At 42.1% G+C, this 17552-nt stretch overlaps 1 protein-coding gene across 4 annotated transcripts in view; it reads left to right on the top strand.

The window, feature by feature from the left end:
• MICU1 (mitochondrial calcium uptake 1) overlaps positions 1–17552 on the top strand; it is a 291530-nt gene that overhangs the window by 143029 nt on the left and 130949 nt on the right. For all 4 annotated transcript variants that reach the window (XM_040435039.1, XM_040435038.1, XM_040435037.1 and 1 more), the window contains one exon: positions 5231–5313. In XM_040435039.1, coding sequence (XP_040290973.1) covers positions 5231–5313 — 83 coding nt within the window. The remainder of the gene's footprint in view (positions 1–5230; positions 5314–17552) is intronic.

The following is a 17552-nucleotide window of genomic DNA, read 5'->3' as shown; positions in this document are numbered from 1 at the left end:
CGTCCTTTTGAATTTCCATTTTGAAGAGTCTTTAGATCTCTGTTCTATATTTCTTAATAAAATGAAGATCAATCCTGGACCATTGTGTTAGCAGTTCTCGGTACTCTGTTTGGTAGAAGTGGAAAATACTATGCACTACTGTAATACCTGGGTATCTCAAAAAAAGTTGGATAGCTGAAAAATCTGAGATTCTGAATATGTAGTTTCTACCTACTTGAAGTTCTCTGCAGTATGCTCGCTAAAGGTCTGTGCTAAAGGGTGAGTTCTAATGCTTACTGAGGACTCCTAAGCACTACGTTATAATGGAGTGGACTCCTGAGTGTTTCAGCATATGGACCCTTTGTAGAAAGCTAAAAATTATATATTCTGAATCTTAGATTTTTACAACTATCCAAGCATTACAGTGGCTCTGGGTAGGGTGTTTTCCACTGGAACAGATTGAGGGACATTTATCAAGACTGATTTACCATACGCCAGTGTTGGTCTCCCTGTACATCATGTATGGTTTTACATCAGGACATAATAAAAAAAATAAAATAATCTGGTCCATAGAAGATCTTAAATCTAGGTGAATTCAACCTCAGATGAGCAGCTCATGACAAATTCCACCGTGTCATTATTTATTTAACAACATCTAGGCCTAAATGCACAAGATGTATGTGAAAAATTAAGTACACCCTTAGGCCTCTTTCACACGGGCGAGTTTTCTGCGCGGGTGCGATGCGTGAGTTGAACGCATTGCACCCGCACTGAATCAGGACCCATTCATTTCTATGGGGCTGTTCACATGAGCGGTAATTTTCACGCATCACTTGTGCGTTGCGTGAAAATCGCAGTAAGCTCTATTTTGTGCGTTTTTCATGCAACGCAAGCCCCATAGAAGTGAATGGGGCTGCGTGAAAATCGCAAGCATCCGCAAGCAAGTGCGGATGCGGTGCGATTTTCACGCACGGTTGCTAGGAGACGATCTGGATGGAGACCCGATCATTATTATTTTCCCTTATAACATGGTTATAAGGGAAAATAATAGCATTCTGAATACAGAATGCATAGTAAAATAGCGCTGGATGGGTTACAAAAAAAATAAAAAATTTAACTCACCTTAATCCACTTGATCGCGGAGCCGGCATCTCCTTCTGTCTTCATCTTAGCTGTGTGGAACAACAGGACCTGTGGTGACGTCACTCCGGTCATCACATGATCCATCACCATGGTAAAAGATCATGTGACGAACCATGTGATGACCGGAGTGACGTCACCACAGGTCCTTTTCCTGCACACAGCTAAGATGAAGACAGAATAGATGCCCGCTGCGCGAGCAAGTCGATTAAGCTCAGCGCTATTTTACTATGCATTCTGTATTCAGAATGCTATTATTTTCCCTTATAGCCATGTTATAAGGGAAAATAATACAATCTACAGAACACCGATCCCAAGCCCGAACTTCTGTGAAGAGGTTTAGGTACCAAACATGCACGTTTTTTCTCACGCGAGTGCAAAACGCATTACAATGTTTTGCACTCGCGCGGAAAAATCACGCATGTTACCACAACGCACCCGCAACTCTTCCCGCAACGCCCGTGTGAAAGAGGCCTTACTGTCTCCATAGACACTAAGAGGGTAAGTGGCAGCCAGGTTAAGTTTTAATCAAATGCCAATGATTAATTGGTCATCAGCAAGTTTGAATACCTCTATCTAATATGTAAAGCTGAGTGTGTATATGTGTATGTCCACTAAAGGAATCTGCACCGTCGCATTACAATCATTTTTCTGACTGATCAGGCATTTTTAAGACTGATCAGGATCCTGATCAGTCTTACAAATGCCATCAGTTGGCATACGTTTTGCCGTTCCAGCGACGGAACTGCTTGCCGGATCACTCTGCCACAAGTGTGAAAGTAGCCTTAACCAATAAAAAAAAAGTAAACATCATGGGCATCGCTGCGTGCAAAAATGCCCATACAATTAAAAAATAACAATATTAAGGGCTTACGGCAAATGGCGTAACGGGAAAAAAATTAAAAATCGGCCAATTTGCCATTTTTTGGCACTTCAACTACCCAATAATTTTTTTTTTTGTTAAAGTGATCAAAAAGTCACACACACTTTAAATTGGTATCAGTAAAAAGAACAGCTCATCCTGCAAAAAAAGTTATAGGGGTTAGAATATGGTTATAAAATGTTTTTGTTAGTTTTTTCGTCAAAGGTTTAAAAAAAATTTCAGTATTAAAACGCAAAAAAATGTATACAAGTGTAATATCAATAGAACCGTACTGACCTGCAGAATGAAGATAACAGGTCAATTTTACCGCATGGTGTACAGTGTAATAAAAAATAAATAAAAACCTTTATCAGAATTGAGTTTTTTCCCAATTCTACCCCATTTAGTATTTTTTTTCTGCTTCCCACTACATGGTATGCAACCGTAAATGGCACCATTAAAAAGTACAACTTGTCCCTCCAAAAATAAGCCCTCATAAGACTATGTGAACGGAAAAAAAAATGTTAGAACTATGGGAAATGGGGGAGTGAAAAACGAAAACGCTAAATGAAAAAATGTCCCGGTCCTGAAAGGGTTAAGAAAGCTGTGCATAAACAAATGCCCACAAACCTCAGTGAACTAAAACAACATTGTAAAAAAGAGTGGGCCAGAAATCCCCCAGGACCATGTGAGAGACTGTGAGAAATCTGTTACTTCAAGCTAACACTGCTAAAGGTGGTTCTACGTACTACTGATTCACAGGGTGTACTTAAAGAGGACCTTTCACTACTCTACAAACTAAAAACTAACTATATCAGTGGGCAGAGCGGCGCCCAGGGGTCCCCCTGCACTTACTAGTATGTCTGGGCACCGCTCCGTTCGCCTGGTATAGGCTCCGGTGTCTGCGCTCCCTCTGCTGTACTGGAGTGATTTCTTGTATGAGGCGTGTCCCTTGCTGCAGCGCTGGCCAATCGCAGCGCACAGCTCATAGCCAGGCTATGAGCTGTGCGCTGTGATTGGCCAGCGCTGCAGCAAGGGACACACCTCATCCAAAAAATCACTCCAGTACAGCAGAGGGAGCGCAGACACCGGAGCCTATACCAGGCGAACGGAGCGGCGCCCAGACATACTAGTAAGTGCAGGGGGACCCCTGGGCGCCGCTCTGCCCACTGATATAGTTCGTTTTTAGTTTGTAGAGTAGTGAAAGGTCCTCTTTAAGGGTTCACTCACACGTCCGTATGTGTTTTGCGGATCCACAAAACATGGACACTGACGATGTGTATTCTGCATTTTGCGTACCGCACATTGCCGGCACTCTCGTAGAAAATGCCTTTTTTCGTCTGCAAGAATAGGACAGGTTCTATTTTTTTGCGGAACAGAAGTGCGGATCCGCAAATGCGGACAGTACATTCCGGCCCCATTAAAAATGAATGGGTCCACACCTGTTCCGCAAAATTGCAGAACGGATGCGGATGCGGACCCATTTTGCGGACGTGTGAATGCACCCGAAGAGGACCTTTTCATGGTTTTTATTTATTCTAGTTAAATAGCTTGACTTGCGGGGTACGCCCCCCTGATGCTGCCACCATGCCTGTTTTTTTAAATATCGCTCCTGCGCCCCGCTGTGTCCCTCTGTAGTTTTCCCGCTCAGTATGTTAATACTGAACATCGGTACAAGGAGGAGGAGACACCAGGGTTTCTCAGTGGGCGTCTCCTTCTCCCTGGCTGTAGCGCGATCCAATCACAGTGGAGAGCGTCACAGCCAGGCAGGAGCTGAGCTTTTTTTTCTCCCTGGCTGTGACTATCTCCGCTGTGATTGGACAGCGCTACAGCCAGGGAGAAGGAGACGCTCATTGAGAAACCCTGGTGTCTCCTCCTCCCTGTACCGATGTTCAGTATTAACATACTCATACTGAGCTGAAAAACTACAGGGGGGCGCAGGAGCGATATTTAAAAAAAAATACAGGCTGGGTGGCAGCATCAGTGGGGGTACCCCGCAAGTAAAGGTATTCATCTAGAATAAATAAAAACCATGAAAGGTCCGCTTTATTTTTTCACACACATCTCTTCCGTTGTGCCTTCATTTTTGTTATAATAATAATAATGACCCGCTGGAATTTGTCACGTGTTGTGCTTCATCTGAGGTTGTACTTATATAATATTAAGACCGTCTAAGGACCAGATTTATTGTATTATGTCCTGATATGTAAAACCGTAGAATTCAAAGAGGGTGTACATGACTGCATATACTGTGTCATCTGTGTTATCTGGTAATAATATAGTATATTGATCCAGAGTGCAGTCCGGTTACCAGCAAGCGTCAGGAAGGGTTTTATCTACTCTATGACCATTTTGAGTGGTTTTGCCTTCCTCTTGATCACCTGGCGGATGGTAAATATTAACAGGTTGGACTTTTTTTTTTTTTTTTAAACTAACAATGTAACTGTACTCAAAGCAAACGTTTAATAGACTGCACCTCTATATATCCAGAAAGCTTTCTTTTAAAAGCATTTAAAAAGCCCAAACATATGCATAAGTAGCATCCAAACCTCTGGTTGGGTTAAGAATCCCAAAACACTTGGTAGTAATACAGTAAAAAAACATTTGTCTTATTATGTCATAAAGCTTTCTTGATATATAGCGGTGCAGTCTTATGTACGTGTTTTCTGTTTCTGGTAGTGAAGTAGAATGTTCAGTGTTGTATGTTCCCTGTTATTTTAGCCATGTTACAGAAAAGTTGCGTTTTTCTTTTCCGGCGCTGAGTTCCGTCCTAGGGGCTCTATACTGGAAAAGAACTGATCAGTTTTATCCCCATGTATTCTGAAGGGAGAGTAATCCGTTCAGGATGCATCAGGATGTCTTCAGTTCAGTCTTTTTGACTGATCAGGACGGAGATAATACTGCAGCATGCTGCGGTTTCATCTCCGGCCCAAAAAACTGAACACTTGCCTGAATGCCATTTTTTTTCCCCATAGGAATGTATTTGTGCCGTATCCGTCCTTTAAAATACTGGTATGCCGGATCAGTCTTTCCGGTCTGCGCGTGAAAAAAAATAAATGCCGAATCCGTTTTTTCGGATGACACCGGAAAGACTGATCTGGCATTTCAATGCATTTTTCTGACTGATCAGGCAGGCATACGTTTTGCCGGATTCAGCAGGCAGTTCCGGCAACAGAACTGCTTGCCGGATCACTCTGCCGCAAGTGTGAAAGTAGCTTTAGCTAATATTTCTATGTTTCTATCTCTCAGCTCCACAGAGAAACTTTGAAATTGCCTTCAAAATGTTTGATCTAAATGGAGATGGGGAAGTTGATTTGGAAGAATTTGAGCAGGTAGGTACACTTTCAGTTGTATTTTCCACGTTGCCTCAATTTTTGGTTAATATGTTTCTTCCTTTCATCTTACATTGCCTCTCCTCCAGATTCTGCAGTTTACTGTAATGTTACATTCTCACAGGGTATAAACTGTGCTGCTATTTCACTGCATATATATTCTCTACTTGCCCTTTTCCATGGGCCAATGCCCAGGGAATTATTGGGGATGAACTGAACGTTCCTGCTTATAAATGCCTGATCGTGAGCAGAGGTGATGGCTGCATTTCCATACAGTAATCATCTCCTGTTTGGGGATGAACAGTCACTACAGTGATCATTTGTCCCCATACACATACATTGTTTGCCAACAGCAGGTCCCTGTTTACCTAGGACTATCTGCTGCCAGCAAATGATTTTATGTGCTGCCTAAAATATGCAATCATGTGATGAATGAACATCTGCTAGTTCAGTTATGCGGGTTAATTATTGGGAACAGGCCTTCATACAAATGCTAACCCCTAATATTTGCCCTGTTACTCAGCCTGTGTAAAAGGGCCTTAACATTTCTGTGTCTTTCTACAATTGCCCTTTTTGCAGATTTGTTGCAGAAACTCCTGCATCTAAAAATCTGTTCCATACATCCCAGTGGGGTTTTGCCCTGCAGCAGACACACATCTCATCTCCCGAAGAACAAAAGGATGATGCGTGTTGAGATGGAACATGTCTGACTCTTCTCTCCTCCGACATCTGGTAGATGGGAGATTGGGCAGACCTCCATCCACATTTGATGATTGGCCAATCGCCGCCAAAATCGGCAGGATGGGACTACATGCGGCAATTCAATAATACAGCTAACCATAGGCTGAAAAAAGAATCCTCTTCTGATTTCTAAAGATTAAAAGGATGTGTCAGACATGTGTTTATAGGCAACATCCACTCGCTGTGAAGTTTTCACTGACTGCACTCAAGTTTATTTGCAAACCTGGGGCTAAAAAGACTCTTTTTGTAGAAGATTTTCCAGTTTTAACTCTTAAGTGATAGCTGCAGTGCACATAATTGCATGGAATTCAGTGTCTTCCCCTGGACTGCATCTATAGATCAAAAGTGGAAATTGTAAAATCGAACACTTATCAATGTATTTGCACCTTTTTTGACATGTCTTTTTTGTTAAGCATTATACAGTATACATCAAATTACACAAAAATATTCCACATTTTTAACCCTTATGAAAAAAAAATTAGCCCCCCCTCGAAGGACCATCGAGGAGGAATTTTTTTTAAAATCCTGTCCAGACAGACCAGAATTTATTCCAAACCTTCTACTAGTTAATACTTTAATAGGTATTTACTTTTTGCATCAGATGTTCCCGTTTCCCTACTCCAGGGATTCTTTCTGATCCCCAATTTGGGCTATTAACAGTAACCTTCGTTTGCTCCCCAGTTCAGGTCATTTAGTTTAATCACTTGAGGTGCATTTAGACAGCCCAAGGAGCAGCAGATTGTTGGGAAGGAAGCGGTCATTCCCGACGGCTGCTCTTTAAGGGGTGAAGCTCTGCATTTACATTCAGCGATCTCCTCCACAGTATTGCTATCGCTCGTCCTCATACAGCTGCATGGTTTCTGGCTGCACATCGCTTTTTACACAGCACGATCTGCTGTCCAGAAACGATAATTTACTTGCAAGCACTCAATCATTTCACCTGATGAACGAGCGAGAGATCGGCAGCACCTTTAAACAGGCAGATTGTCAAGAACAAGCATTCGCAGGAACGTTCGTTCCCAATAATTTGCGCGATTATCGCCCAGTCTCAATCCACCTTTAGTATTGCAACATCCGGCAGTAAGGGGCATCTCGTCCCAGCTTTTCTATTTATCATGTTGAAAACTGATGTCCATTATACCTGCAATATAGGGCAGTTCCACGTTAAATGCAAAAAAATCTGTGTTATCAAAAGAACACTTCAGGCCTCTGTGATCCCTTTTAAAATCTATCCTATGCAGCAATGGGTATAGTATAAACAATGCGAGATAAATTTGAACATTCAGTGATTATTATGTGACGCCAGTTTTTTTTGTTTGTTTTTTTTTAACTTTTGAATCTTTTTGTCCTTGCCATAGCCCTTATTACAAATGTTTCTCCATGATAGAAACTAAATTGAATAACCTCCTGATCCTTATAAAGAATGGTCCTTCATGTATTCAAAAGCTGAGAGTATTGAAAATTGATCATCACATCTGTGTGACTTAAAGGGGTGCTCCGACCCCTGCTTGAAATTTCTTCTTTAAAAAAAAAAATGTGGAAGGAAGGTTATTATACTAATACTTACCCTCGGCAGTGCAGTGGTTTGCAGGATCCTCTTCACGGTCACATGAGATCTCCTCCAGTGATTCCACGTCTTCCAGTCCCTCGCCGTCTTCTTCTTTTCCTCTGTGAAGCAGGAGACTGCACGTCATCACTGACGTCACCCCCTCCTGCTGGCCTTTCTTGGTCCTGACACCTGCACACTACTGCGCATGCGGCGGGACCTACGGCTGTCTTCTGAATGTACAGGCTTCTGTGTGAGTCACAGCATAGCAGTCTGCCACAGAGGCTGATCGCCATGCTGTGGACTGCACTTGGGGATAGCACATGGGAATGGCACTGTGGATGTCACTGTTGTTGGGGTGCTGTGGATGTCACTGTTATGGGGGTGCAGTGGATGATACTGTTATGGGGGCTCAGTATGAGTTATAGAGCTCATGCAAACAACCTTGATCTGCCCTGGAATCCATGTTTTCTGGGCCGACAGTGGCTCCCCTGACCCGCACTGACTGTATGATAGTAATGTATGATGCAATTAGTTTTTATCTGACTGAGGGGCAGTTGCCATATACTGCCCTCATCATGTACTTTACCCCCCGATCAGATAACAGACTGGCTGTATCATATGGATGGTTATATCATATGGAGTGTCACACGTGATAGACCAAGATAAACACTTCAACAGGCAGGACTGAAAAAGATAGGATTAGGCCTCATACACACGACCATATCGGTTTTGCTGACTTCAAGTTCCACATCTGCTAAATGAGGATACTGTCCGTATGGGGGATTAAACAGAATACTCTCCTGACATCCAAACTCCTTTCATTTCACATTTATTACCATAGGCAAGTGATCAGATACTATGTGACTCATAGCTCATTTTTTTAGTTTTTACACATGAAGGCAACATTGGCCAAATGCCAAACGCCAAACTGACTAATATCCCCATACAGAGATCGCCATAAATCTTGCAAGCCTATTTCTTGACTTATTTTAAAGAGAGGGGTTATTTCAGTTTTTCCCCCTATGTCTTGGCTAGATACTCTTGCTCAGTCCACCTGCATAACACAGGTAACGCCCCCCATAAGCAGTACTGGGTATTTCTACCTACTTAAAATAAATTGTGATAACTAGACCATAACCTGCATGGAACATGGAGGTGGGATGTAGACAAAAGCCAGTATACATATTAAGGCCTCCTTCACACGGCCGTTTTTTCCCCCCGTTTACTGGCCGTTTTTTGCGTTCCGTATATGGTCCGTATACGGAACCATTCATTTTTAATGGTTCCGCAAAAAAAAAGGAATGTACTCCGTATGCATTCCTTTCCGTATTTCTGTTTTTCCGTTCCGTTTTAACATAGAACATGTCCTATTATTGCCCGCAAATCACGTTCCGTGGCTCCATTCAAATCAATGGGTCCGCAAAAAAAACGGAACACATACGGAAATGCATCCGTATGTTTTCCGTTTCCGTTCCGTTTTTTGCTGAACCATCTATTTAAAATGTTATGCCCAGCCCAATTTTATCTATGTAATTACTGTATATGCCATACGGAAAAACGGAACAAAAACGGAAACACAACGGAAACAAAAAACGGAACAACGGATCCGTGAAAAACGGACCACAAAACACTGAAAAAGCCATACGGCCGTGTGCAATAGGCCTAAGCCATACCATCTGCAATGTAAAAAAAACTAATCTTTCTCCCTTATCGATCAGATTTGTAAAAGGGGTTTTCCGAGTTTAGAGCCTGTTTTACAGGCTAGGGCAGCGCTAAAGCCTGTCCATCAGTGCCGGTGACATCACCTTGCTCACTGCTGGGAGGAAGCCCCAGCCTAGCAATCCCTATGGAGAGCCCGGTTCATCACCGGTTCTCCTGAAAATGCCTTTGTCCTGCACGATTCAGCACAGGGAAAAGGAGAGCATCGGAGCATGAAATGCTCATATCGGGGGCCGGAGGGCTGAGGTTGGGTATACAGTATGTCCGGGTTCAGCTCTGAATCCAGACAACCCCTTTAACAGTTCAAACTCTACTTTATGATTAACAAGTACATGAATATGTAAAATAACCAGAGTAATAGTCATACTTTGCCCATTTCTTCCTCATACTTTTAATATTATCCTCTGTCTAATGAGTCTCTAATGAACAGATGTTTATTAATTTGATCGCAAACCACTGTTCTTTTTATGCTGTCTCACAATCCTCTCCCATTCCAAGCAAATATTCTACAACTCTGGTTACTTTACAAAAAAAGTAGAGAAAAAAAAAAAAACCTAGGTCCTCTCCGATTGTCCCCGAATACATACACTTTGGTTCATCCCTCACAAACATTTTACCATCTGCTATCCATTCTGATACATCTTCTGCTCTAACAAAAAACTTTTCTTGATCCTTAAATATAATGCGTTACTTTGCAGGATATAACATCAAATATGTAATTTTTCCTGCATGAGTCTCCTTTTTATGTTCCTGAATTCTCATCTTTTTATCTTTTTATTTTGAGTCTCTAGAAAAATCTGGAAAATATATATATTCTATTTCCATTATAAAAAAAAAGTCTTTTAAATCCCTTTTGTGTCTCAGAATCATATCTCTATCTTTAGAGCAGAGTATTTTAGCTAGAATAGGTCTGGGTGGGTGCGTTCCACTTCAAACATTAGGGACAAATACTTTTGGCCCACCACCTTAACCAACTATGATTATATAAAAGATATCGTCATATACAGAGCCCTATCCTCTACAGGTGAAACTCGAAAAATTAGAATATTGTGCAAAAGTCCATTTATTTCAGTAATGCAAATTAAAAGGAATTGCATTAATGCAGCTTAAAATTAGAATTTTGTGAAAAGATTCAATATTCTAGGCTCAAAATGTCACCCTATAGTCAGCTAATTAATCCATACCCCCTGAGCAAAGGGTACCTCAAAATTGGGACTTTGGGGTTTCATAAGCTATAAGCCATAATCATCCAAATTATAACAAATAAAGGCTTGAAATATCTCGCTTTGCATGTAATGAGTCCATCTCATATGTTAGTTTCACCTTTTAAGTTGCATTACTGAAATAAATGAACTTTGCACAATATTCTAATTTTTCGAGTTTCACCTGTAGGTCAGTCAATTTCTCCTTCATGCCCTTAAAGTACATGAACTGCCTTTCATACTGTATAATACCCACTTCTGTTTTCAATTCTTTAATAACTACTTCCGATTCCTTCATTTTTCCCCCCGCAGTTTATTCATAGCATTTCTAATCAGAAAGATATCACTCCGCACTGTACCCATCTGAATTGAGAGTTCTGAAAGGGACTGGTTAGATTTATTGACTTCAGCGAGAGTCTCCTCTAGTCTATTGTCGATCATAGTTTTTTGTACTCCACAACAGCTCCGCTATCCACCACCCCACCAACAATTCCCTCAACTTGTTCCAGGTCGAGGACTTTGGTTCCGGAGCCATCACATCCTGTTGGCCCTCTGCTATGCACGGATTTTTCTGGGCCAGTCTAGTCTTCGCAAGTGGAGATTTCCAAAATGTTTGACAAGCCAACAGTTTAGCAATTCCATCAAACACCAGCCTGTCCCTCTTTAAATAAAGTTGTAATATCACACATAACCCGGGGCGGCTGTATGATAACTATTTACCAATCAGAGCCTCTCCACAGCCTTTTAGTAACATAGTAACATAGTACATAAGGCCGAAAAAAGACATTTGTCCATCCAGTTCGGCCTGTTATCCTGCAAGTTGATCCAGAGGAAGGCAAAAAAAAAAAACTGTGAGGTAGAAGCCAATTTTCCCCACTTTAGGGGAATAAAAAATTCCTTCCCGACTCCAATCAGGCAATCAGAATAACTCCCTGGATCAACGACCCCTCTCTAGTAGCTATAGCCTATAATATTATTACACTCCAGAAATACATCCAGGCCCCTCTTGAATTCCTTTATTGTACTCACCATCACCACCTCCTCAGGCAGAGAGTTCCATAGTCTCACTGCTCTTACCGTAAAGAATCCTTTTCTATGTTTGTGTACAAACCTTCTTTCCTCCAGACGCAGAGGATGTCCCCTCGTCACAGTCCTGGGGATAAATAGATGATGGGATAGATCTCTGTACTGACCCCTGATATATTTATACATATTCATTAGATCTCCCCTCAGTCGTCTTTTTTCTAAAGTGAATAACCCCAATTTTGATAATCTTTCAGGGTACTGTAGTTGCCCCATTGCAGTTATTACTTTAGTTGCCCCCTCTGGACCCTCTCCAGCTCTGCTATGTCTGCCTTGTTTACAGGAGCCCAGAACTGTACACAGTACTCCATGTGTGGTCTGACCAGTGATTTGTAAAGTAGTAGGAATATGTTCTCATCACGGGCATCTATGCCCCTTTTGATGCAATCCATTATCTTATTGGCCTTGACAGCAGCTGCCTGACACTGTTTTTTGCAGCTTAGTTTGCTGTTTATTAAAATTCCTAAATCCTTTTCCATGTCAGTGTTACCGGGTGTTTTATCATTTAGTATGTAGGGGTGACTTGCATTATTCCTTCCCATGTGCATAACCTTACATTTGGCAGTGTTAAACCTCATCTGCCACTTATCTGCCCAAGCCTCCAATCTATCCAGATCCCTCTGTAGTAGTATACTGTCCTCTTCAGTGTCAATTACTTTTCACAGTTTAGTGTCATCTGCAAAAATTGATACTTTACTATGCAAGCCTTCTACAAGATCATTAATAAATATATTGAGGAGAATAGGGCCCAATACTGACCCCTGAGGTACCCAACTAGTGACAGTGACCCAATCTGAGTATGTACCGTTAATAACCACCCTCTGTTTTCTATCATTGAGCCAGTTAGTTACCCACATACAGACGTTTTCTCCCAGTCCGAGCATTCTCATTTTATATACTAACCTTTTATGTGGTACAGTGTCAAATGCTTTGGAGAAGTCCAGAGATACGACATCCAATGATTCTCCGCTGTCAAGTCTAGAACTTACCTTCTCATAGAAACTGATTAAATTAGTTTGGCATGACCGATCCCTCACGAAGCCATGCTGATATGGCGTTATTTGCCTATTTCCGTTGAGATGCTCTAAGATAGCATCTCTTAGAAAACCTTCAAACAGTTTACCCACAACAGATGTTAAACTTACCGGCCTATAGTCTCCAGGCTCTGTTTTTGGACCCTTTTTGAATATTGGCACCACATTTGCCATGCGCCAATCCTGTGGGACATTCCCTGTCAGTATAGAATCCGCAAATATCAGAAATAAGGGTCTGGCTATGACATTACTTACTTCCCTTAGGATACGGGGGTGTATGCCATCCGGTCCTGGCGATTTGTCTATTTTAATCTTTTTAAGTCGCTGTACTACTTCCTGGGTCAGACAGGACACTACATTCTGCATGTCATCTGACAGTTTATTTTCCTCAGTGAATACATTGGAGAAAAAAATATTTAATAGCTTTGCTTTCTCCTCGTCGCTCTCTGCGACTCCCCCCTCATTACTCTTTAAAGGGTCGACACCTTCAGATTGATACTTTTTACCATTTATATAATTGAAGAGCATTTTAGGGTTAGTTTTACTCTCTTTGGCAATTAATCTCTCGGTCTCTAGTTTGGCCACTTTTATTTGTTTTTTACATGTTCTATTTTTTTCCTTCTAGTTTTTCAGTGCTTAAAGTTTCAAAGTCCTTTACATCTATTATTTCTTTAATGTCAAAGTAAAACACATTGTACGTTATTATTAATGTTCGCTTTCATCTTTTTCCCTTGGATGAATTCTATCTAGAACATTTTAGTTCACATAAAACAAAACTTGACATTTTGCTAAAGTCTCTATTATGATCACTTGCAGCTTTTATGAGTAACATTACCTTGGTGCAACATTTCATGCATTAAAAGGGAATTGTTGGAGTTGCTGGTAACCTTCAAAATGTCACTTTCTCAATTAAAATCAAACCTTAAAATCATGTTTAAGGGAATCTGTCACCAGTGACCTTCCTATCAAACTGTTTGCATAGACACATAGCTGGGATTCACCTGATTTAAAATGCTGCTATTCTTTTGATGAGTCGAGGCTCCGTTCATGAGTGAAGGAGGGGCTGGACACAGATAACAGCGGAGCTTCAGTGCACCAAGAGCAACAGTGATGCCCTCATTGGACAAAAGGTCTGATTTTTGACCTTGTTGACCGCACTAGTTAGGAGCTGGGGAGAGCAGGACAAACATTCCTTTTGTGAAGCTTTCCTCATCAGGAGTAGTGAGAATGTGAAGAAGTATTCTACCAAAAAGCTGCTCTCAAGTGCCCTGGGTGGGACTACTCTGTGGACTGCTCTCTGCACAGCCCCTCCCCTCTGCTTTGAGTGACAGGTGTAGCATTCTAGCAAGAGACCACTACAGCTGTCACTCAAAGCAGAGAGGAGGAGATGTGAAGCAGCTCTGTGCAGAAAGCACTTCACTGTGAAGTCTAACCCTGGGCATGTGAGAGAGCAGAATCTGGCAAAATTAAAGTTTATACTCTACTCTTGATGAGAAAAGCTCCACAAAAGATATGGTCCTGCTGCTGTCCCCAGCTCCTTTTAAACTTTGTATTTTATTTATGACATATATTCTTTAGTCCTGCACTATATTACTGTATAGTGGGATATCTGCCATAAGCTGTCAAGTGCAATATGCATGGACCTGTCAGTTCTATCATACCAGCAGTGAATATTAAGTGTGAATATTCCTCATCTTGGGTATATTTGCAGCTATTAAATCAATCAGGCTGGCTCACAGTATTTTTGCATGCATAAAATTTATTATCTCAATAAAATGTTAAAGTATTAAACATAACCTAATTTCATGTCAACATATCAGCGTGAATATATATAGATACATACAATGCGGAGCTCACGCATACATCTATATAGCTGGAGTACTCCAAATGAATAAGACCTCTTAGCTTACAATATTGGCGTCTATCTGTAAAAATCGTACGATTATACCACTCGAGTAGTTGTATAGTTATAGTTATATACTGTTTTACCGGTAGTTGGAACCTGGATGGTTCAAAAGAATGTCCTCTTTGCGGTCCCCGGTGAGAAAAACTTTGCGCTCGAACAAGTTTTTCTCACCAGGGACCGCAAAGAGGACATTCTTTTGAACCATCCAGGTTCCAACTACCGGTAAAACAGTATATAACTATAACTATACAACTGGAAGAAAGAAGAGACAGAGGGGATATGATAGAAACTTTTAAATACATAAAGGGAATCAACTCGGTAAAGGAAGAGAGCATATTTAAAAGAAGAAAAACTACCACAAGAGGACACAGTTTTAAATTAGAGGGGCAAAGGTTTAACAGTAATATAAGGAAGTATTACTTTACTGAGAGAGTAGTGGATGCATGGAATAGCCTTCCTGCAGAAGTGGTAGCTGCAAATACAGTGAAGGGGTTTAAGCATGCATGGGATAGGCATAAGGCCATCCTTCATATAAGATAGGGCCGGGGGCTATCCATAGTATTCAGTATATTGGGCAGACTAGATGGGCCGAATGGTTCTTATCTGCCGACACATTCTATGTTTCTATGTTTCTATGTTACTCGAGTGGTATAATTGTACGATTTTTGCAGATAGACGCCAATATTTTAAGCTAAGAGGTGTTATTCATTTGGAGTACTCCGGCTATATAGATGTATGCGTGAGCTCCGCATTGTATGTATCTATATATATTCACGCTGATATGTTGACATGAAATTAGGTTATGTTTAATATTTTAACATTTTATTGGGATAATAAATTTTATGCATGCAAAAATACTGTGAGCCAGCCTGATTGATTTAATATTGATTTATTCGTTTTTGGTTCAGCTGGTACTCCAGTAGTTTGCTGGTGGAGCTTCTCTAAATATCCATTGTTAGCTTATATTTGCAGCTAGTCTGGAAGTTAGAAGATAAAGACACAGGTCCATCAAGATCAACCGGAGATAGGCTACTTTCACATCTGCGTTTTTGCTGGATCCATCATGAATCAGCAAAAACGCTTCCGTCATTATAATACAACCGGCTGCATCTGTTATTAACGGATTCGGTTGTATTATCTCTAATGACTGATCTTTCTCTAAAACCATTGTAAGTCAATGGGGGACGGAAGCGTTTTCTTTTGTGTCAGAGAAAACTGATCCGTCCCCATTGACTTACATTGTGAGTCATGACGGATCCATCTTGCTCCACATCCCAGGACGCACTCAAAAAGGCTGCTTGCAGCGCTTTTGTGTGCGTCATGGGAACGCAATGAAACAGAACGGAATGCATTTTGGTGCACTCCATTCCCTTCAGTACAGTTTTGTCCCTATTGACAATGAATGGGGATAAAACTGAAGCGTTTTTTTTCCTCCTGACTGATCTCAATAGCGGAAAGGTGTGAAAGTAACCATACACAAGTTAAGCTATCATAATGGAGATATTCCTGGAGAAATCCTTTGTATTTTTAAGCAGTCAGAGGAGTAATTGATATTTCCAGGACCTCCCTCCATGACAGCACCCACTGGATGATGTCCTATTGGGTCTCTGTTGAGACAGGAAGCGCGAGAGGTTACAAGGCCCCTCCCCACCTCTCATACCAGTGTTCTTCCTGTCCCTACCGAGATAGGAGCAGAGAGGTATCCCTGCTCAAACAGTGGGGAGGAACACGTGGACGGGGTTAGGCTGGTCGGGGGGTTTATGCCTCTCCTCTTCAGCCTCATGTGTGGCCTAAAGCTAGCACCCCTCTGGGAAGGGGTCCCCTAGCACCTTCCCGATACCTGTATCCAAGGAGTGAAGCCGTGGTATCTGGGACGCCGCCGCTTCTCCCGCGCGTGGAGTTCTGGGCGCAGTGGCGGCTCCGGCGCTCCTCTGATGACGCGGACCTCGTGACTTCCCAAGTGACCGGAAGCGGGGCGGAGAAGCCGGAAGAAGATGGCGACGCGCATCGCATGCTGGAGGCCTCAGGATCCTGAGGCCTCGCATGAGGGGTCGACTCTTCTTTGAATGAGTCCCCCGGAATAGAGGAGGCGGTGCCGGGTGGGGCGGGGCCGGGAAGTCCATTTAAGTGGTGCTGTTAGCTGCAGGCAGTGGTACATTGTGGAGGCCCAGATGTCTGTGAAGCAGGACGCTAGTACAGACAATGTAAGTAAATGCCCAATACACTTAGGCTTAGTATGCCTGTGTGTCCTGTCTCTATATCTCCCTCTCCCCCTTCTCTTTTCTTAAGGTGAAGAAGGAGACTGGACACAAGCCACATGGGGACTCCAAGAAGAAAACAAAAAAGCAACCTGCACTAAAAAACTTATGGAGTCATACAAAAAACCTCTATGCACGGATTGTCTAGCAAAAAACCTAAAAGAGGAACAACCTTCCTTTCTGGCGGATCTCAGAGCCATAGTGAGAGAAGAAGTACCGACGGCGGCAATGAGTCAGGCCCCCCCACTCCCGATCCCCTCTTCCCCTCCTTCCAAACGGCCCAGAGTACAGATTGACTCTGATTCTGAGGAGGAGCCGATGTACTGTTCAGACGAGCTGGATGAAGACCGTCCCCCCTCTTCAGCTGAGGAACCAAGAAGATATTTGTTCTCGGCGGAAAATCTGGATCCGCTTCTAACAGCAGTTAGGCAGACAATGGCAGTGGAAGAAGAACAGACCCGCACCATACAAGACGAGATGTTCGGCGGTCTAAGAGCTAGAAAGAAGATACTCTTTCCCGTCAATTCTAATCTGAGAGACCTAATTAAAGATGAATGGGAAGAGGCGGAAAAGAAGCTTTTTGTGCCGCGGGAATTTAACCCAGAAGAAACCAAGCTTTGGGAGGAGATACCAAAGGTAGATATTCAGGTGGCCAAAGTGGTGAAGAAAACCTCCATACCATTTGAGGATTCCTCACAATTCAAAAGTTCCGATGGAATGAAAAATTGATGGGCTACTAAAAAAGGC

This window comes from Bufo bufo, chromosome 6 (assembly GCF_905171765.1).
Source record: "Bufo bufo chromosome 6, aBufBuf1.1, whole genome shotgun sequence".
Taxonomy (NCBI): domain Eukaryota; kingdom Metazoa; phylum Chordata; class Amphibia; order Anura; family Bufonidae; genus Bufo; species Bufo bufo.
The sequence above is the reverse complement of the archived record's forward strand: the minus strand, read 5'-3'. Positions and strand labels throughout refer to the sequence as shown.